Source organism: Porites lutea, chromosome 1 (genome assembly GCF_958299795.1).
Source record: "Porites lutea chromosome 1, jaPorLute2.1, whole genome shotgun sequence".
In the NCBI taxonomy this organism is placed as follows: Eukaryota; Metazoa; Cnidaria; class Anthozoa; order Scleractinia; family Poritidae; genus Porites; species Porites lutea.
Window position 1 is genome coordinate 37,932,493 of NC_133201.1, and position 23,206 is coordinate 37,955,698.

At 37.5% G+C, this 23,206-nt stretch overlaps 2 protein-coding genes across 4 annotated transcripts in view; one reads left to right on the forward strand and one right to left on the reverse strand.

Moving 5' to 3' along the window:
• Window positions 1-5,115, forward strand: part of LOC140949759 (dnaJ homolog subfamily B member 13-like) — a 10,733-nt gene extending 5,618 nt beyond the window's left edge. Inside the window, exons 3-9 of the mRNA XM_073398901.1 lie at window positions 692-757; window positions 1,465-1,548; window positions 1,693-1,844; window positions 2,727-2,859; window positions 3,169-3,263; window positions 3,842-3,918; window positions 4,754-5,115. Coding sequence (XP_073255002.1) covers window positions 692-757; window positions 1,465-1,548; window positions 1,693-1,844; window positions 2,727-2,859; window positions 3,169-3,263; window positions 3,842-3,918; window positions 4,754-4,913 — 767 coding nt within the window. The 3' untranslated portion in view covers window positions 4,914-5,115. The remainder of the gene's footprint in view (window positions 1-691; window positions 758-1,464; window positions 1,549-1,692; window positions 1,845-2,726; window positions 2,860-3,168; window positions 3,264-3,841; window positions 3,919-4,753) is intronic.
• LOC140949736 (transcription initiation protein SPT3 homolog) lies at window positions 4,947-23,179 on the reverse strand. 3 transcript variants are annotated; one of them, XM_073398877.1, is made up of 12 exons: window positions 23,020-23,179; window positions 22,646-22,755; window positions 16,508-16,592; window positions 14,952-15,038; window positions 13,854-13,956; window positions 12,555-12,623; window positions 11,393-11,454; window positions 11,226-11,301; window positions 10,262-10,377; window positions 8,892-9,173; window positions 6,147-6,257; window positions 4,947-5,266 (listed from the first exon to the last, which is right to left on the reverse strand). In XM_073398877.1, the coding sequence occupies exons 1-12, from the start codon at window positions 23,098-23,100 to the stop codon at window positions 5,222-5,224; spliced, it is 1,227 nt and encodes a 408-aa protein (XP_073254978.1). In that variant the 5' UTR covers window positions 23,101-23,179; the 3' UTR covers window positions 4,947-5,221. The 3 variants fall into 3 exon arrangements, with proteins under 3 accessions (XP_073254978.1, XP_073254991.1, XP_073254985.1); XM_073398890.1 differs by having other exon boundaries at window positions 22,835-23,174; XM_073398884.1 differs by lacking the exons at window positions 22,646-22,755; window positions 23,020-23,179 and adding an exon at window positions 17,096-17,208.
• Between the last annotated feature and the right edge of the window lie 27 nt (window positions 23,180-23,206).

Here is a 23,206-nt window from a genome sequence, read left to right on the forward strand (position 1 = left end):
CAGAGGAGGCGGCTCGTTGAGCCGGCAGCCGGCCGGTTTTGAAAAGGCTGCCCACTATAGCTGCAGTTACATGTATTTACAGTGTACAACACGTTGCTATTTCTCGCGTTTAGTGGAAAATTTGTACACACGGGGAACTAGCGCTCAGTGAATTCAACCAATCAGTGAGAGGAGTACTGAACAGGCCCGGGGGAAGTACTTTAAGACGTTTGGGGTGGGGATGTGCCGCTGGGACCCTGGAACCTCTTGCCTATACCAGAGCTAGTTCAAGTGAATTTTGCTACCCTATACTAGACTAAACTCCCCAAATCCCCCCCTATCCTTAAGTAGCTGTTTTCCAAAAACAACTGAGGTCATTAGCACGGTCCAGCCGAATTTGATTTTTTATATTCTTTAGTGGCAATTTCCGGTTTCCCTAGTCTAGACTAAAATCTTCAGACAATTGATCAGTTTAAATGGAAAATGATACCCTCTTTGATACCCTCTTCTGGACCCAAACTCTCTCATTTATATACCCTATCCCAGAGTAAAATACTTGAAAACCATACCCGTCACAGTGGCACATGCCTATATAGCCCATATATGACAGTACCCCCCCCCCCCCCCAACGGGTGTGAACAGGTCCTGAAACGATCCCCAGTAATTTCATAAATTTCTGTCTTTGAAATGCAACTTTTCTCTCTTTTTTCAGCTAAGAAAAGAGCAATCTATGATCAATTTGGAGAGGAAGGTCTGAAAGGAGGTGTTCCAGAGAAGGGTATGGAGTGGATTGTTCTGTAACTTGATTGTTATCATTCAGAAGAAATGACTGCCCCAGGATTACCCCTCACTGTTTCGTCATTTAGTGGAACTCTACACTGTATAGCCTTCTGTCATTGTTTCGAGGGGTAAATTCTGTGGTAAATGTAATGAATTCACGATAGCTGGAGCATAATCTTTTCTTCAATGCGAACTACCACAAATTGTTCAATTCCTAGTTTAAGCTCACATCTTACCCATACTGAAGAATTTAGGCCCGATTCAAAGCACTTCCTTGAGAGTGGCTTTCCATTAAGGGTGTCTTGTGCAATGGGATGTGACTGTATGTGCCTGATATTTAGCCCTCAACACATACTGTAAGGGAGGGAGGTATGTCCCTGGTCTGAATTTCACGGTCGTTTCTCATTTTGAGGAGTAGGCCATGTCTCCATCAGTATTTAACCCATCTTTATGTCGTTTTTCACCATTTCATATTGTCTTATGTGACTGTGTTCAAGGCTATGTCGCTTGTTGGAATTTTACCCTAAGGCAGGGCCTCACTGTCGTGTCATCATGTAACCTGTCATGTTCTAACTATTGACCCTACATTGCTTGTATCATCATAAGGATTATGCTCAAATATCCTTACTATTATGATGAACAAATATTGCATGGAATACTACTGGTACATTGTACTTACTTGTCAAAACCTCTGTTGATTAACAGATGGATGGACAACGGGGTATACATTTCATGGGGATGCTGGTCGAGTGTTTGCAGAATTTTTTGGTGGAGATAACCCCTTTGCAGGTACATTGGTCTTTTTGGCTCACGCATTTGTTAATCAAAAACAAAACTAACCTAAATATGGCACACTTTGTCAGTTTTGAAAATTTTTCTCTGAGCTGTGAAATAGAAATGCTGAGGTTATCCCTTATCTGATTCCTGTTTCAGAATTGTTTGATTCCTACGATCCAGAAATAGGGTTTGGCGGGATACATGGTCGTGGTCGCCGCAAGCAGGATCCACCCATTGAGAGAGAACTGTACCTTACCCTAGAAGAAGTGTTTAAAGGTTGTGTGAAGAAAATGAAAATTTCAAGAAGGGTAAGAAATGGTGTAGTACTACGTACATTGAAGACATGTTCAATTTTATTCTTGCTTCATTTTTTATTCTTCTCTGTTTTTGTATGTTTAATGAATAAAATAGCAGTTGTTGCCGTTTCCTTTAAGCCGTAAAGTGGGGTTTATGCAAAAGATGTCTGAGGGCTTTGTGCAAAACAGGGCAGAAGATAAGCAGTAGGGATAGAAGCAGGATAGCAAAGGAAATGTTTTCCTTTCTTTCTTCCCCAACCCTTCTTCCTGCCTTTTTTTTTTTTTTGCTTATTTCCTCGCTCTTCTTGTGCACTTCTCCCACATGGCTAAAAGGAAGCAGAAATGACTGCTACGTAGCCTGACAACAAATGAACCAGGTATTAGACCACTACTCTACTTCTCTGTCTACTCTGGCTTCTTAAAACTTCTGTGTATTTTCTTCACAACTGCAGGTGTGAAGTAAAATATGCAGCATATTCTCTGTTAATTAACAAAGTGAACTACACTGCTGAGATGCCAACCTCTGGAGATCTAAAATCTGGAGACTCTCTTTTTCACTACCCCTCGCCAAAAAATTGACCCAGCCCACAACAGGAATGGCTTAGGACATAGTATGAAGTCTCGCATGAATTGCATACTACCAAAGTTGGCGATCATTGTTTTAATGCCGAAATTATCTTTGTCAGTGACTAAATACGTGTAAAAATGCCCCAGAAACTGCACTACGAATAAAAAAAATGCAAATTTAGAGGCAAAAATGGGCTAAATCTCAAACTAAAGCACAGAAAAGCTCAAAAGATGATATTTTATCCAGGAGATTTAGCAACAGTGCACTGTAGGTCAAAGTTTTTTTTAGATGTCTAATATAAATGTAACCTTTGCTCTCTCTGTCAGGTAATGAATGAAGATGGACACACATCAAACATCAGGGACAAGATTTTGACCATTAATGTAAAGCAGGGATGGAGAGCTGGAACAAAAATAACTTTCCCCAAGGAGGGAGACCAGGGCCCCAACAATATTCCAGGTAACAAAGTCAGCTACCATACAGTAATGTAAGCCACATAGAGGACCCCTTTTGCAAGACTTTTGAGAGAAATGCCAATGGATTATGAAGTTCAGCCATTTTCCTATTGGTTTTTAAGGAAGGAGAACAAATAATTAATTTGTAGTTCAAAACCATGCTTGGTTATGTTGACCTGTTTTGGCTTTTGGCAAATTATTTTTAGTTTAATCTTTTTGTTTCTCTTTGCCATTTTTTTCCTTATGCTTGGCTTTCCAATAGGAACTACACAAGCATTACATATCTAATTTTCTGCTTTGTTTTTTTTTTCAGCTGACATTGTGTTTATTGTAAAAGACAAGCCTCACCCAATATTCAAGCGTGATGATGACAACCTCGTCTATACTGCCACTGTTCCTCTTGGAAAGGTAAATAAAGATCATGAATTAAAGCAATTACTGTGTTGACCACTCACTTTTTAACCCCCAAATTTATTTCCAGCTACATATACCACTCTCTCCCTATTAATTTTTGTTGAGATTGCAAGTGCAATGTTAGCTCAAATAATCCACTGGAAGTGGAGGGAAATGATTTTAAAGAAAAAAAGACTCAGTATAAGCAAATGAGGCCCAAACAGCTGGAGGTAGAGCTATCTTGTTACTCTAGACAAGAAACTGTGTTAGTCTCTCTCTACCCAGTTGAACATTAAAATGTCTACCGGCAACATGCTAATACCCCTAGGTGTTTCTGATACTGAAAAGCCCTCTTTCAAGTCCTCCCTGTATTGTATTTTAAGGGTTGCAGTTGCTGCCTGCAGTATGTAATGCTAGACAGTGCAAAGGGAGTTTTCTTTTCCAAAGAAACTATGCAGTGACATGGCTTAGAATGCAACATTCTAAAGTCAAATCCATCAACCAATATGGGACTTAAATGGGGTGAATAATTTTTTATTATTATTTCTGGTGAGCAGTTTAATGCAAGTCAATTATTATTGTTGTTGTACTAGGCACTCACTGGTTGTGTGGTAGATGTACCAACACTTGATGGCAGACTTATCAGCATTCCCATCAATGACATTGTCAAGTAAGTCAGAACGCATCCTAATCTTGCTGTTCCTGTGGTACAAAGGCACAAATTTTCGAGGTATTGGGGTGCCTGCCGATTAGCTGCCCCAACTCATTTTCTCAGGGGCATCTCGGCCAGGAAACTGGACTCCTTTTGACACGCTTTCGTTTCCGTAGGTGACAAACACGGATCCGTAATCAATGATTACCTCTAGTGCTTACAATGTAGATGTCCACAAACAACATAAGAAAATTAAGTTGATAAACTGTGCCAAGTTAAAGTGGTCAGGAGGTTTACAGTGAGTCAGACTACAAAAAATGAAAACTAGAGCTTTTTGTGGAGCATTGTGCAGTAGCATATGTAGGGGAGGGACCCAGGCCTCAACCTAATTTATGGGCTAAAGTGCAGCGGGGCTAAAATACAGGTCACTTTTCCACACGTCAGAGTACAGGTCACCGTGATACAGATAAACAAACTGCATTAAAAGTGTCTCCTAGCCCTAATCTCCTAACAAAATGCTCTATTAGATCAAGTGGAATCTGTGTGGTTTGGTAATTTATCGATGGAGCAGTGACCTGTACTCTTGACCTGTAGAATGTGATCTGTACTTTAGACCGGGCAGCTAAAGTGATAAACACAGGGCTGAGAGAAAATAATATTTTTTTAGTTTGGGCCCTTGCTCCTCTTCTCTCAGGGTTGGCATGAAAGGGATTTTCACCTTCTTAAAGATCTAGATCTGCCATTGTTGTGTCAAGCAACAAGCTTTGAAAGAAAATGTTGCAGCTTCATAAGTTTGTCAGGAAAGACTATTATCATACCATTAAACTTTGATAACTTCACATTCCTTTTTCAGACCTGGATATCAAAAGATAGTTCCTGGTGAAGGAATGCCCATCTCCAAAAATCCTAATACAAAAGGAGATCTTATAATTCAGTTTAATATCGAGTTCCCTAACCAACTGAATCCAGAGCAGAAGAGAATGTTAAAAGAAGCACTGCTGCTTGAATCATAAGCTGCCTACACCACATTACCAGAAGAAAACAACTGCATCATGAACAATATTTATTATAAATAATGATATTTCCATTTATCAGCTAGTTGAAGTTTTCAAACTATTACATTTGTATTCCACCATTTTGAAGTGGGAGGTGTATAATTAACAGTAGAATTTTTATATTTTGTACATAGATGAACATAAAATACAGGTATTGCCTCGGAAATAAACAGTGTGAAAAATGAAAAAGTCTTGTTGCGCTTTCCAACTTCATAACCCACACATCTCGAGTCAAAACATGACAACGTGTTAATACTCTGTCTCTGTTAGCAGCATAATGTTCTGTATCCAAGAGCTGGCTTTATATGTGCCTGAAAAGATTAAACAAAACAAACTGTCACATTTAAAACCACCTTGCTGGAAACCAGGTTATGTATGGATGTCTAATTAACAGAGCAAAGTCTGTGCCAGAAAAAGTGAAGGACACCTATTCTCTCACTTGTAGGCTACACGTTGTCCCTCATTTTTTCTGCAAAGGACCATGCAAGTATTGTGGTTCAATTTTGAGTTTTGGGGTTCAAAAGTGGCACTGGGAGCCCTTTCACTTTCACCTTTCACTTCTTTTTCTCTTTTCCCCTTTCCCCTTTATTTCATTTGAAAGGCATTAATTAGAAAAAGAAGTATAGGAGGGTAGTGGAACAAGATTTTCACTGCAATACTGTAAAATTCCAAAAATAAGCCCCTCTAAATATAACCCCCAAACTTGTAACACAAAAAACCTTCCGGGAAATCACTCCTCCGAATATAAGCCCCCCAGGGGCTTGTACTTGGAAATTGCCCTAAAATGCAAAACAAAACAAAGCAAAAACAGTAAATTTCCTTCCATCTATAAGCTAGCCCAATCGATTTTGAAACGCAAATTTCCCTCTGTACATAAGCCCCTCTGAATATAAGCCCCTCAAAAAGGACCTTTGAAAAATATAAGCCCCGGGACTCATTTTCGAAATTTTATGGTAGGTCATTTCTAAGTGGCCACAAGCTTCTGTTTCAAGGCGAGGCTCAGAGCAAAGCCATTGATATGAAATTAATTTTCACAACAAAAATTTTGCACTTGCCCTTGTTTTGAAAGTGAGAGTTTTTGGAACTCAGAAATAGCATTACCTACCACCTTCCCTTTGGACTTAGTCTCAGATACCAAATGGGTCTTTCTTAATGAGGTCACCAGCATTTGAACTTATACAAGAAACTCACAGAAAAGGGAGCCATTGATCCTATAAAATGATTGTATCTTCTGATGGCTTCACGTATGTGTTGAGGTTGAATACAGTCACCACTGCTGTTTAAGAGATTTGCTGCAGTACCCTGAAATAAAACAACATGCAAATTAAGTATAAATTAGATTTCTGTCTTGAGAAGTTCACTGAGGCCAGAAATCAGCCAAATTCCTTGAAAAGTACATGTTTGACTAAAGGTATCAGATACTGAATAGTCCAATAGACCAATTTCAATATATTAAAGTTCATCCTTGGCTCCCGAGGCTTGGGGTAATAAAACAAAAGAAATGTATTCATTTCTGAGCCTTAAGTTGATTTTTGTTTTATTCCCCCAAGCCCTGGAGCCTAGACTGTGTCACAGACATAAACTAACCCAGGGCCCAGTTGTTCGAAGGCCGATTAGTGCTTAACCTGGGGTTAAATTCAACCCAAGTTACTCTTTCTTTTGTTCAAAAGCATTTTCTGGGATAATTTTCTCTGTTCTATTTAGAGCTTTCAATCATCAACTTGTAGACAAAAAGAATTAAAACTGATAAACAGTTGGGACACGTAAATATATTTTAGCAACTACTATAATTTGCAGTCTGTCTACTTTGAGTTGAATGCTTTTTAAGCTTTCAAATCTGAATTCAAATCTCACACTAACCCTGGGTTATCTTAACCCAGCTTTTAACATCTGCCAAACAGTGCTGAGATCCTTGTTCTGGGCCCCCAACAGACTCAACTAATTACTGGAAATGCATTTTGAATTTCCCTTCAACCTGATTGGCAATTCAACAATGGCTTTATTAACAGGCTAATCATCGCATGTACTCAAATCCTGGTACACAGGTGGGGACCCATAACAAGGATTTTGGTGCTGTTTTGCAGACCGACTAAACCAGAAGTTTATTTCCGTTTTTGACATAGGCTACTTGGACCCATGAATGAATTTTAATATATTGAAATTAGCCTATTGTGATATATATATATATATATATATATATATATATATATATATATATATATATATATATATATATTTAAAAAGCCATAGCATGTATACCAAGAGAACTGTATGTTTTGGACACCAGTTGGTATTCAAAAGTAAGTTCACGATTGGCTTTGCAATCAGCCATAAATCTTCATTCCTCTTTAAGCTAGCCTGCGTAGCATGGCGGTTTTGTCCAGCCGGGCGCAGGAGCGGCATAGCCGCGAAATTCGCGCGCGAAGCGCGCGAGAACGAGCGGCGAAGCCGCGAGAAAAATAAAAACCGCCTGCCCGGATTCGTGGCCTTTTCAACTGCCGCCCCCTTCAACTCATTTTGACATCCTGTTGACAACTTGTTTGGTTTCAGTTTTCCCAGCCAATCAGAAATAAAGTGTTGACAGCCTAAACACGACACAAAAGCTCGTGATATAGTGTAAAACGTGACCTTGGCCGGAATTGGAGTTTGCTTGAACAAACACAGGTTTTTTCTTTGTGGCTATCTCGCGCATAGGTGACTACACTGCGTTCTAAACTTGACTGAGTAGATCTTATTTTTGCTGCACTAAGTCTTACATTTATTTAGAGGTCATGAAGTTGGTATGTTTAATCTGTATTGAGTAATTATTTCCTGTGGTTAATGTTATTTTCGCTAATTAGAATTTGTTGATCTCAGATGCAGTTGTAAAGTACTAATTTCTTTGACCACTCTTAAAGCCTAAAGCTTTTTATTACGGCTAAATAAATATTTTAGTTTCTTTGGTCTTTTCCGACTAAAATGCCTGGATCTGGACAACTACAAACCAAGGAGCCTTGGTTTGTAGTTTCTTTGTCACTGCTTTGTCCGTGAATGTTTTGACGCTGGACCCGGCTTTTTAAGTGTTGTTTGCAGGATGTTGTATCTTTACGTATAGCGCGATCTTCAGATTTGAGTTGTAGCTTAAACTTAAGCTACACCAAGCAAAAAAGTATGGAGAATTACGCTGTGCGTCTTTCTTCTACTGTATGCGATTCATCGACCACAATCGCGGAGACCGTTCGATGTATTGCGCCGGAGTGCGTTATTCTGTAACACCGAGTAATAGAGAAAATTGACGTGAACTTTCTCGAAGCACTGAAATTTACTGTTTCCGTCATAAGGTCCATTGCTTTACAGCTCAGTGACAACATTTCAGTAATCTGGTCGTCTATAGTACTTTTTAGAGGGGAAATTGTGATCATACAGGTTTTCGATGAGGATATTTCTTCTTTGGCCATAGCAAAGACAGTAAAGATCATGCTCTTGCCAAATCTTGTTGACAAAATTTCCATGACATCTCTCCTTTGAAGAAGACTGTAAATGGCCTCAAGGCTCCCCTCTTTAGGCCTCAAGTCCTTCAATACAATTGCCCTGTTTTCCCGTCAAATATTCAAGATCGACGACGCTCCGGTCAATGCTTCTTTGATATTTTGATTTTGTTTTGCGGAGATGATTTGTTCAGTCCCTCGAAACTCTCCCATGGGAGATTACCAAAATATTTGATTGACAGGCGAACATTCCGAACCAATCGGAACGATCCGTACGCTGGCATACGGACCGACTCAAAAAAGCCCCCCGTCCGTGCAGGCGGTTTTTCAAGTTGCTTCCGCCCCAATCTCCCCGCGGTTTCTCTGCCCTCGCCCGCCTTTATTACTTAGCGCGCCCAACCAAAACCGCCATGCTACGCAGGCTATCTTTAAGCTAGAAAGAGAACTCTTGAAAGTCAAACAAATTTACCTTTAATTTCCTCTTCTTGTTCTTTTGTTTAGACACTGGATTCTGTGATGTAGCTGAAGTACTACCTGTCCCACCAGTGGTAGGGCTTGGTAGAAAAGGGGTAGTGGGCGTGGTGGGGGTACCAGGCGGAGTGTGGTTAGGGGTTGAGGGTGTAGATGTTACAGTAGCAGCTGTCGCAACTGAAGATTGACTCTCTGATAGGATGGAGACTGGTGGCATGACCTGTGTCATCATATCACCTCCTTCCAAATCTTTTTTCACCAACAAGGCCAAGTCAACAATCTGTTAAACCAGAAGCAAATTTCAAGTGAAAACTCTTGGAAATGAACAGATTACCTGTACATATGTATGTATCACACAAACTTGCCAAGACCCTTGGTCATGAAATATCTTTACAGTTAGCTTACATAGTAAAGTTATTATTAATACTATTGACCATTCCAGAAAATACCAGAACATACCATAATGCTCCTTGTTTGTCACTCCAAAATTTTGCATAAGCATTGTTTTCAGTTTAAAATTATCCCAAGAGAAACTGAAGACAATGCTTATGCAAAATTTTGGGGTTACAAACCAAGAGCATTATGGTATGTTCTGGTATTTTCTGGAGTGGTCAATTACTTATGACTTATAATTGAAAAGGTACTTTATGGTAATTTCCTATTAACTTTAAATTACATCACCTTGTGAACACAGAGGTATTTCTGGTTGTTGCTTGTCTCAGCCCACTGATGTTAATTTTTGCACTGAGACAAATGACAACCAGAACTACATCTTTGTTCACAGGTTAAATTCGTTTCCTTGTCAAAAATTATTTTCCAGGGTTTTCAATAACATCTGAAATACAAATACTAAATGGTGTCAATGTTAAACAAACCAGAGAAAGAGCTTATGTACATGTTTCTATAGAGACGAGGACTCAATAGCATGACAAAGCAGAGAACACTTGGGTTTTCAAAAGCATTTGAGATACGTGTACTTAATGGTGTTACCCAATATTAAACAAACTAGAGAATAATAGAGATGTACATTGTTTCTAAAGTGAAGAAGGCTTGACATTTTGTTGCATATCCACTAGATTTATGATGTGCCAATTTTAAAAAAAAATAGTCATGTGGGTAATTGTAAAGAACAACTCTCCTAAACCGACTGTAACCAATACATTAGCGACACCTTACTGACAGTAACATCTGCAAGGAAATTAACGGTTAAAAATGAAACACTTAAGACACAATTCAACAGCATGCCTTGTTGTCATGTGCAAAAACTCGGTAGACTGTTGGCCAACAGTTGACTGACTGTCAGTCAACTGTTGTTCGTCCGTTGGTTTAAGGGAGTTGCTCTTCACAACTACCATCATGTGCCCACACCTGTCCGACTGTCTCATAAGCCAGGAAGCTTAAGACTTCCATAACTGGTGTGTTGGGTTTCATGTCGATAAGGGAAGCGCAGTCGAGCCACTCCTTGAACTTACCAGCTTTCTTATCTACAGGAATTAGAGAAAAGGATATTTCTTTATTTGCTGATTAAGGATACATAACAAGGGTAATATTATACAAGGTAGAAAAACAGTAGGACATGAAGCCCTTTAATACATGTTTAAATGACCCAAATCCAACCCCCCCAAAACATACATGTAAGAAAGATAAAAACTATGCAGCCAGAGGCCATAACAAATAAAAATTTTGAAGAAAAAGAATATGAGGAAAAATTACATACATTTCACACATGTACTCAACAAGATCAAACTGCAAAAGGAGTAACCTTACAACATTTTGGGCAAACAACCTTATGATCTTATGTTGCCCTGGTCAAACACTGCTCTTAATCCTTTAGTTTGCATGCTTAGAGAAGTACTACCACACTTACTGCTATTAGGTAAGGCATTCCAGATATTTACAAAAAGGAATAAAATATGAATGCCTAAAATTAGACCTTTTTCAAATGTAGTTATGTGGAAAATAAAAAAACAGTTTTAGTAAAAAATGGAAAGTCAAATTTATATGACTGAGAAAAATAATTATCGTTAGTCTAATTTGGAGATGGAATAATGAAGGCCGGCCTCAAGGATAGTAAGTATGTTCCTAAAGAATGCTCATGCTGTTGAGAACTAGTACATCTACCTTTTAATTTAGGAGGGTTTCATGAATCTTAGCCCCTGGATAATCTAGCCATGCAAAGTAGTAAATAGTATTCCTGGCTCTAGTTGTGCTCAAAAAGAGGGGTAGCCATGTTATTTTTAGATTTTTGTCTTTACCAGGAGGTAAGAATGTAAAGGGGAAATAGACAGACAGAGAGGAAAGTTAAACACAACTAATTAACAACAATACTTACTAAAGTTTGCCTGACGACACTCTGTAAACTCCATATATTGTTGAGGATCCAGCGTCCGTGATAAACGTTCTGCTCTCTAACAAACAAAGGATCTTATCAGTGTCACAGCAAAATATGAAAAGCAAAATGAAAAACAAAATAAAAATAATTAAATAAAGCTTATCCACCTCATTTCTTTCTTGCTTTACTTCATCTACATCATCATCATCAAACAAAGCAACAAGTTCCCCTGAAAATAAAAAAAGGGCATTAGGCATTTTCTTTCCTGATATGAACACAATATTTAGTATTAATTTTTTAAAAATAATAATCCAAAATTATTGCATCGGATACGGGATGGTAAGGAGTGGAGGTGTGCAAACCTGTTAATGTACGACAGGATTAGCTCAATTACTTAACTTTAATAAAGAAAAGACACAACTAGATTACAGACGTGTTCAGAGATTCTCCATCTGCCCATGTGAGTCACGTGATATTCCAGGGTTCCACTACAAACCACGTAGGAGGAGTTGTACTGCTATAAATGGGCCTTATAGGTGTGTACAGCTTTGCAGGGCACGCAAGAGATCAGTGATTATCCCAGTTTTTGTAGAATGAGGCAGCTGGGGGTATTACTACTTCAGAGGGTACCCAAAAGGTCAGGCGTTATCATAATTTTTGTAGAATAAAGTAGCTGGGGGTATTACTACTACACAGGATACCAAAAAGGTCAGGCGTTATCCCAGTTTTTGAAGGATAAAGCAGCTGGGGTATTACTACTTCACAGGGTACCCAAGAGGTCACGCATTATCCCAGTTTTGGTAGAATGAAGCAGCTGGGGGTATTACTACTTCACAGGGTACCCAAGAGGTCAGGTGTTCTCCAAGGTTTTGTAGAATTAAGCAACTGGGGGTATTACTACTTCACAGGGTCCCCAAGATGTCAGGCATTATCCCAGTTTTTTAAGGATAAAGCAGCTGGGGTATTACTACTTCACAGGGTACCCAATAGGTCAGGTGTTATCCCAGTTTTTTAAGAATGAAGCAGCTGGGAGTATTACGACTTCACAGGGAAAACATGAGGTCCAGGGTGGTCCCTGTTTTTGTGCAATTAAGCACCAACAAGCTTTGGTACTTCACAGAAAGTAACCCCTGAGGCCACATAATACTATAATTCTATCCCAGTTTGCTAGGATCAAACTCATGTATACATGTACAGCTGTAGTGTTAGAACTGTACCCCCTTCCTATTAGTCTGCTATTGGTTTATTCAAGTGTTAGCTAAGGCAGTAAAGTACTTTCAAAATAAATTCCATTCTGCTCAAATGATTTCTTAAATAGTGTTTATTTACCTGTTTGATCTATTGAGCTGATGAAGTCATAACAAACCTTCCGCCTCTTGTTCCCTTTCATTTCACTGGCTGCAACAAGAGACAAGAAATTTCCTTCAACAAAAATTCAGCTAACAGTCATAACTAGGGAAGCAAAATTTCTGGATCACAACAATAGTGAGCTTAAGCAACGACAATGACGACGACAACAAGAATGGTAAAAAAAGCAATAGTTTTTATTAAGAAAAACAACAACTTTGCACATGCATCACGCTTTTTTGTAAATTTCTTAGCCGCCATTGCATGAATACAACATGACAACTCCTTTTTTCACGCGCCTGCTTCATGGGGCACGTTAAAACAACAGAAAAATTCTCTTGTTTTTCTAAACTTAGACATGGTCTTTTCCGATTCAACTCCAGAGAAATTTGATGATTTGACAAATTAAATGAATAAGATCGATGAAGTTTAAAAAAGTGCAAATTCACTTTTTAAGTGATATTTTCAGTTTATTGTCATCCAGTAATTTTGCTACCAAAGCAACGTGACATGACGACTTCTCCTCTCTATGGTCATCATCATCAGTACGTGATGGTGTGCAATGCTTGCAAAGCACAGGGTAAAAAGACATTCGATTTGGAAGTTATCACATTATAGGTCTACTAACACTAATTCTTTTAAATAAGACAGTGCTGAAGCACTATTAAAGCAGATGCTTTCCCAATGCTGCATTCACTGACCTCTGTTAAGTAGTCTGGGGTATAGAATGGTACCTCAAAAAACATGGGTCACAGAAAATTTTTGGCCCGATCTCAAAATATCGGAAGCGTTTTTGATGGGTCTCGAAGTCTCATTTTTGGGCAATTCTTTCATCTTGGAGTCCAAATTTTTTTCCAGTGGGTATTGGAGTCTCAAATTTGCCCTCAGAAGTTGAACTTTTCAGAGTTTATGGGTACATCTTATTGAACTGAGGTAGTAGATAAAGACAGTAAAACAAGACAAAGCAGGATATTGGCGTGCTTCCCCTGGCTTCCATTGGTATATTAATTTTTGGTCATTTTATTTAGCTTTGATTTATTTGTACCATTATCTCAAAATTTTTGGCGCTTAGAGTCTCTCGCTTGGATTTTTTAAAAGCAAAGTCTTGGGCTCAGAATTATTGATAAACACACTTTCCTTAAAAGTTTCAGTCTTGAATTTTGAATTTTGAATTTTGGGTCACACAGTCTTGTAAAATCTAGAATTTACCATTCTATACCCCAATGTCAGGTGTATACTGACAAACACATACATGGACTAAAATTTACCAAAATAAATAACCTGAAACTTCCAAGACTTCATCATCATCTTGAGATGTTTGTTTCTGGGATTTATTCTTCATGTCCTTGAAGTTCAGATATCTGATTAACCTCCTAAGCTTTTCCTATAACGTAACGATAATTTACTTAACTCTTGTTATGCTCTACAGTGCAAAATCAGTAGATACGGAGCAATCTGTCCCAAAATAAATCGAGTTTTCAGGTTTTAAAGTTTCACTTCTGCCATTGACTTTTATGTTTTGCTTTTTCCTCTACCTTCTTTCTTTTTTTTTTTGTATTTTCTTGCACTGTTTTTATTTCTTTTCTGTGGAGAAAGTTATAAGGACAACTAACACTTTTAGAAAGACTGAAACTGTGCAGATGAGTAGTGGAAATAGATTTTCAAAGGAATCTTTGTATTTTCATGCCCATTCAACTTTTGTTTGAAAGATCTTTCCCCCCTGTACATGACAAAGTTGTCTGTGATCATTTAAAATGATGATGTCAAGAACGTATGTGTGCATTTATATTCTGAATCTGTAAAGGAAAAGGCAAATGTTTTAAAGATGGGAATTCTACAATATACATGTAATTAGTGGCAAGGATGTTATGAGTCTGGAAAATTGTTGAATCAATAATACAATAGTCATTGAATTATCCTTTCATATAGTATGAAGAAGCCTATAGTTCATAAGTCCCCCTTCTATATAGGCTTCCTTGCCAATATAATTTTGAACATTTTGTAAAATAATTTAGAATAGTGTTTAGCATCTTTACTATTTTATAAATCTATTGTGTATTATTATAAATGTATTTCACATGGTTTTAGGCAACATCAATAGATGGACAGACAATTGGAGGGAAGGGTGGACGGACAGATGGTTGGATGGATGGATGGATAGATGGATGGATGAATGGATACTACATGAAGATAGATGGATGAATTATCCAGATCTCATACAGCATCATCTCCCTTGGTCTTTGGCCTTGGCAGATAACACCCTCCTCAATTTTCATAATTCTTCATATAATTCTCGGCCTCGTCCAATAATAATAATTATTAAAATTATAATTATTATTTTCATGGGGGAGTGTTATGTTATATCTACATAAAACCTACTTTGTCTTTCCTCATCAAAAAAATGATATCTTCAACACTCATGAATCTTCCACCCCTCATATTTGTTACCTCAGCAGCTCGCACAACCTGTTGATTTATGAGAAAGTAGGGCGAGTTGTGGAACAAGACTTTCATTGGAATTTTCTGGTTAATTTTACACCATTTTTGCATTTTTCTTGACTTTGACTGAATGATCGGACCCATTCAGGTATGCCTTTAAAGATCTCTTCCCCATACGCAAGTTGGGTGTCAAAGTTATCTGTGCCCATTAAAGCTGATAATGTTACAGCCAGTACAAGGGACATTGAAACATATGGGTAGTTACATGCAGTTGAAATGTAATATTGAGGCTCTTCTGTCAGTTTTACTTCAAATCCGCTCAGTTTTTCCTCATACAAAGCAGTTAGGCAGATATGCTTAGTCACTCAATCCCTCCAAGGAGCCATCCTCTCTAATCAGCTTCCCTGCAATACCGATGAGTCACCTGACTACTTCACCCCTTTATCGATTAAGTTTCTTTTGCAATGAATGGCTCGCAACATGCCCCTTCTCTAATAAACCAGTTAAAATTCCTAAACCAGGTCTTATCCATATCAGCCAACTCTCCTAGAATACGGAATACGGTCACTGGCGGCATTTTTATCACGTATTTTATCACTTACAAAGTGGTTTGCAGTACATGTAGGATTACATGAAAAGTCCTGAGCCCCACCCACTTTATGATTTGGTCAGTGAGTTGATTGTGTGCATCAGGGATGAGGTGAGATACTCTACAGATTTTAAATCTCCACAGCTGGGCATTTCTACTTATCTAAAATACACGTACCCACAGACTCTAACAGATAACCTGTTCTCCATAAAAGCTCCCTCCCCCCCCCAAAACAAAAAGGCCCTCTGACGGACTGCACTTTTGTAGACACAACCTTGCTTCACAATAAACCTCTACCATAATTCCTCTAATAAAACTTATGTATATCCCCCCTTTAAGCACCTCTCTCAAATGGAACCTCCTCTGATAGACCCCTCCTGTGCTAATAAACAAGTCATTCCTCTAAGAAATCCCTTCTGTCATAAACCCATTCTCTGATAGACCTCCCTGTTCTAATCTCCTTGTATAATATACCCTCTAATATACTCCAATAATTATTACCCCCTCAAATAAGCCCCATTCACTAGGAAATTGTCCTTTAATAACCACTGCTGTCAAAACACCTTCTCAGGAGATCCTGCTCTAGAAGACCTCTTCAATAAAACCTTCTATATTTATCAACATTTATAAGCATCCACGTCATTGTAGCTATGCAGGCAGCAATATAAGCTTCAACTGTTTTAGTTGATATTGTCGAGAGCTTGTGCTTCATTGAAATCTTTTTAAGGGATGTCGTAATGCCATTCTTGAGAGTTTAATAAAATTGAGTCTTTACAAGACACCACTCGATAAAAATTCCCTCCTCCTATACTTAAATGTCACTAAACACTCCGAAATTCTGAACAGCCAATAAATCATCCCTTCAATTAAGATAAAGACATGCATATCTATAAAATCAAGATCATACCAAGCTTGCCATCTGTGAATGAACAATTTCTTCAATAAGAGTGGCTGATTGTGTGGAAGGCTTTCTTGAATCACCAAATGCATACCTAGATAACAAGCAAAGGTTATCTCATTTGGTAACATCTTCTGTACATGCATATGTTACAGGTCAAAGTTAAATTCAGGTGAAATTTTTTTTAACCTCGGTTGATTCTCAATTTTCTTAGTCCACTAACCCTAATTATTTTATAAAGCAGGGCTAAAAGATGAAGGAAATTTAGAATTAATCTATGAGTAGGTTAAAAAATTTCAACCTGAATGTAACTTTGACCACTAACACATACAAAGAGCTGAGACACATTATTAAGAATTAATTACATATAATTAACTAACAATGTTTAATTGACAATAAACTTTCAAATTGTTAGAGTGCTTATGTCCACTGCAAAACAGTAACCAATTCATTTGAATTATATTCTCGATTAGCAACTTTGAAACTGTTACAATTTTTGTCCACAGTATTTAGGATCAAGATCCATGGTGTGATGTTGTGCAATATAAGTTAAGTATATATGACCAATGAAGTGGTTGTTATGTTAATGCCGCATACATGTACTTGATAAATATAACAAATGGGTACAGCATCAATACCCGCCGACAAACAGTATTTGCTAAAAACAACGTCAATGTCCATAACCATGGAGCCATATGTATTTAACACTCCACAGAGCAAAGAGAATAGCTTTTGCGACGTCAGTAATAAGCATGACCATACTGTCTGCATGCCCACTTGAATACCTCCCACTGTGGGCTTAACTACCACCCTCGGTGAGCGGCAACAACAAATGAAAGGTTCAACTTTTAATCCCAGTATTGTAACACATGTATATTACAAAAGGAAACTAGATGACAAAGATGAAGATATCTTAAACTCGTCACACTTCTGAAAACTATTTTTTAAATCACACTTTTTCATTTGTTTTTTCCCATTTTACTCCAATTTAATTCCATTGTGGAAAAATAAGGGGTGTAGTTGAGTCTTAAAATAAAAGCCAAGGGTAGACTCATTCAAGTGAAATATAATTTTCCATTTTCAGTTGCCTTAATAGAGAGAGAGAAGTTACAATGACTCAACCATTTTCCACTTTCCCATATTTAATACACCAGGAAAACATTCCAAACCAAGCAAAAGGTTACCCATATATATATATATATACATGTATATATATCGTGATTTTCTTTGTGCGAACAAATTTGAATCTGGGTGAAATGCCATCATTATCTTCTACTTAAGGTCAAGGTTCTTTAGTTAGTAAATAGAGGAGGGGCAAACTCTCACGTTTTCACTAAAGACCCTTCATTGCATGTCATCTCCCTCGTGCTTGGGTTGGGTCCCACATCTTTGTGCACGCTCATAACAGTTTATGACACGAGACCCAGACTGACCAAACAAAACTCAATAATGTTTGGTATAATGACTCAAATTTAGTAAAATTGCGGCTGTGCAAGGTATTGGCTGTGAAAGAGACACCGCTTAGTATTACAAATATTGCCATGGCGGAGAGTGATATTAAAATTATTTGTGCCAAAAATACCACCCCATTAAAAATCACACTTTAATTCCAATCTAACAAATCAAGCAGATCAATATAGATGTACAAAGCAAGAGTTTACCTTGTTAGAATAATCACTAAACTATGCATAATATTACACACCTTACCAAAGATCTACTAATTTTAGGAAGGACAAACTAGCTAACCACACATTAAAGTTTAAAATGAAGTATTTCAGCATAAAGTATCAAAACTACTTCTCTTCTTAAAGCAAATTATTTTAGCGCAGTGGGAGACAATCAGGCTGGGTTATCATAAGCTGAAGTAGGTCAAGGAATTACTCCTTAGTTTAGCTCCCTTAGAAAGAAAATATACTCACGCAAAGTATTAAGTTCATTAAACTTACAATCATCACTAGGGATTGAATCTTTGCTTCATATGGCTTTTTTCGCACATAACTCAAAGAATGGAGAAATTTTACCTGCATCAAAAGTATTAATACTCTTGGTTTAGTTTTTATGACCAAAATTCCAAGAAGTCTGCAGTCCCTCTAGTCTGACAACTAACCTTTCTCGTTGCATTTTTCACTTGCATGCAAGATATTGATTTTTTTAAATGATCAGATGAATTGTCCTTAAGAAGGAAACAACACTTAGCAAAAATGTCCCTTGAAGTTTAATATTATTATAAGCTACACTTTGCAAAGATGTTTGAGATTTTTTTTTCAAGTGTAAAACAAGTTTCTCTACTCCAACAAGGAATGTAGGTACAAAAACAGGCCAAATTCCAATTCACAAAAAATAGTTGAAGAATTTAATTCACAGAAAACAAATAGTTAAAAAACTTAACATTTGACACAATTTCTTAAATGGCCACACAGATAAGAGAAGTTTGCCATGCCATATTCTATTTCTGTTTGATTTGTACAAGTCTTACAATGTTTCCCCCTTCCCCCACCCCCATGTGATAGGATGTTTACAGCATTGGTCCTAAATTAGTGGACTTTAAAATCTACTTTTAAGAACTCATCAACAGATAAACCCCAAGTAGCTCACTGCCAGGGAAAATTATCCTCATAAAACTCCAGTTCGTGACAAACATGATTGACTAGAGTTGCCTGAAGGCAGATTGACCACTCTAGTGACATTTTACATAAGCAAGACCCACAGAAAACTGATTAACTATGTGAGCAGGAAAGTTTAATAAGAGCTGATGACAGGTAAGCAGATCAACAGTAATTAAATGTTTTTCTTTTCAATAAAAGATCTGTTTATGCCCTTAATGCAGCCAAGTTAAAGAATATTCTCACCAATTTTTCTCCACCCTCTCTGGTTTTCCAGTCTCCTCAAAATGTGGCAGATAAGTAGACACTTATTGGATGTACTGCCATTAAACATTGTATTTCTTTGGTTTTGTTTGTTTGTTTGTTTGTTTTTTAAGTTGGCTAGTTTTGCTTTTTTTTACTGTTTTTGCTTAAGTTGGTTAGTCTCTACCTATTTTCTCATTCTCTAATAACAAAACAACTGGAATCATTTACACTGCAAAAACAAAGGAATACATGAATTACCAAATAATCAGTGACTTTCAAAATGATTCTTTCTATAACTTAAGAACAGGATAAAAAAAATCAGCAACTAGGTTATAAAATAATACTACCGGTAGGCTTCATTAAAAAAAAAATTCACCCAATTCACTTCCTGAACTAACACAGGTTGCCAAGAATATGAAAAACCAAAATGAGGCTGACTCGTCCCCAGTTGTCTCCAAGTTGTCTCTATTCAGAAAATGAGGTGGCCAACCTCCAGGCAGCCGGTACATGTTAAGCATTCAGGAATGAAATAGCAATGATTCATTGTGTTATCTTCTGGCACAGGAATTGATCAACTTAATTCAATCTATAGCAATATTAATAATTTAAGAGGCAACTGTTGATTTTTCTCATCTGTAAACAGTCTGTTATTACTCTGATTGCAAACCTTTAAATATCATCTGTCACCCTGCATTATTTTTAGCCAGTCCAAAAAGATTTGGCCATTATCTAATGTTCTGTTGTTTTATTTTGATAAGGCAAACTAGGAAACTATTAATCTGCCCCACCATTTTATCAGAAAAGAACTTTGCCCTTTCAGTCTCAAAGTTAAAAGTGGAAGTTATGAAAAGTGACATTCCAATTTTGGAGTCTGTGGATGAGATAACCTTGTAGAGTCATTCAAATAAAACCTCTTCAGCAGTACTTTCACATGGTACTATTTACTTATTATGTAATACTACTACATGAGAAATTTCTAACATTTGATTGGCTTAGAGCAGTGGTATTTCAGCTTAATTTGAAATACCTACATGTGAAAATTACAAACCTTGTGGGGGTAGTAGTATAAACAACATTACTAATAGCATGATTTGTATGTGATATTTGGCGTAAATACAACTCGTGATATTTCAAAATTGTCTCAAATTTCACTTGCCTAACGACTTTTAAAATTACATACAACAATTTCAAAATATCACTTGTGGTATTTATGTTTAATATTACTACAAATCATGCTATTACCAATACTAATTCTAACATTTGATTCTGGGAATTTAATCCTACACTGTGACCATTCAAAAGAAACCTCTTTAGCAGTACATTTACTTTCACATGGTACCGTTAAATTGGTATTTAATTTTAGCTGTTGGGTCTATGAATGAATATCTATGGTGTGACCATGCACATGAAGTACCTACCACATGATTCATTTATTTATTTTTTCTTTAAAAATAAAACTTGGCATTTTCCCTGAATTTTGGTTTTGGACAGCTATTAGGGTCGAGAAAAGGTCGAGATCTTGACTTAGAAAACAGTCCCCTACTGACAAATTTTTCAACAAAGTGAAATCTTTGTAACTTTGAATAAAACTAATAGATAAGCACACATCATCATAATTATCATTTATTGGCAATTTCCTTTTTTGCTTCGCAATTTCAGTGTATATGCAAACATGATCCTCCTATTCACAGCTCAACCACATTAATATCACTACCGGGATTTGTAAGGAAAACAAATCACATTGTGGTGTTTAAGTACACAAACTTAGGTCACAAATTTTGTTAAGGGGGGTAGTTTTTAATAGCTTTAGTGCTGCTTCATATGGCATTAATCCCATAGACAAGTTTAATACTTTTGTTATGAATTAAGTTATTTAAAAGTGAAGTAATCTCATAGTATGATGACACTTCTCTTTTAATCATTTGCAGTAGGGGTCTCTTTGTGTTAAATTAATGGCCTTAACGTATAGAAAATTTGAGAAATTTACATGCCATTTAGTCAGAAGTATTATTAAAATCGGATTTGCTGGCATGCACCAGCTGAAGGAAAGCCTTGTGGTAATGACATTTTTATGGAGGCTAAGGTTAAAACTCGTCCTTCGCTGTAAAACAACAGCATTAAAATTTTCTTATCTCTTAGAATGACAATAAAAGATTTCAAACCAAAAAAAAAAATAGGCATCAATTACAAAATTGTACTACCGAGTCAGTTTATTTTTGAGACAACAGTTAGTCCACCACAGCTTATTTCTGTTCGTGGCGAAACGTCGTGGAAGCAGAGGCGCTAAAAATACCTTGGTGAAAATAACTCTATAATTAGGTCAATTTACATGTCTCGTCTATATATTCTGCCTGATTTGACGACAAATCGACTTGACATGCATCTTTAGTTCAAGTCTGAGGGGAAAGAGATAGTGAAGACCCTGGTGAATTCTAGGAGATAAGATAGCGTGACAAGATATTCACAACAGCTCAGAATGTGGCAATGTCTTGTAATTCTTTTGCACTGTTCAATCCGCTCTGCTCCACGTGGCCTTAATTGAATCGAACGGATCATCGATTTAGTAAACAAGCTTAAACAGTCGCGTTCTCACGCAATTGAGTTTTCACACACAAATGTGCATTTATCGATAAACCCTATTCTCTGAGAAACCGCGACCACATTATTGTGGTGATAATCACACTTGTCACAAACGTTTTGCGGCCTCTTCGTGGGAAAATATTTTGTCAATTGTACAAGCCTCTTGAGTGCACTTTCGCTTCCTGGCCCGAGGGCAAATCATTATCCGAAACTGTCAAAAAACGTCGTGCAGAATTAAAGACCTATTATTCTATTCAACAATTGGCCTCAGGAAATCAGAACAAAACCGCCATGTAATGAGCTGATATCAAACGAATCGGCACCATTTCGGTGTGCTTTTTTGTTCAAAAAAAAGCGACAAACGAGCCGCGATTTCAACACAAATGCACAGCAGCAAGTCCGCCGAGAGTGGACAAATACATATACCTCTATCAACCCTCTTAAGACAATTGTAAACAATTGGAGGCTCGACCTCCAACGTCGATGTGTTTGCAAATCGAGAGTATTGTTATCAAAGTGTGGTTGCCTAGATGGGTCATTATCAAATCCACAGCGGTTAGAACTTCAACAAAAACACGTTTGCTGAACAATTATCCGTGACCGCGAGGTTATTGTCGCGTAAACTAGACTGGGACGTTACTGTAGGCGCGAATGCTTTGGTGTTTGTAGGGCAAATAAGATTATGACACCAACCCAGATCGATTTTCTGTTTACTTACATCATATTTAGAATTTCGCTTTGAAACCATGGCTTTGGCAGTCTCGAACTTGAAGTGACAGGACTTTGAATAGCAGGAGTCGGCGGACGAATGTCACATGAACTTGGGGGCTGTGAACCGGAAATCAATCAGTTAGTTCTTTGAATAACCGTTGCATTCATCGAATTCAAAATTCAATTAAATTCTTACGATACGCTCAGCTACGCTGTGAGGTCCAATAATTACTTCTTGTTCGTCACGAAAGGTTTAGTCAACTATTAATCGAACACAAAACATGTGTTCCTTCACTCGCACGTGAATCACATCCAAAATGGCGGCCTTCAAGCGACAAGGCTTCAGTGAATTCGTAATAAAATTTGATACATTTCACTCACTCTGCTGTCGCCAGCGTTGGGCGGATTATTAATTTCCTTTCCTTTGTCGCTTTTCTTGCTCTTGGATTTAGACTTGGTCATGTTTTGCTCGATTTTTGACCAAAATAGGGCTGACGACACCAAGAACTCACAATACTCAGCCGGAAATGACTTATTTTCCCACAATGCTTCGACAAAAAGGCGCGAA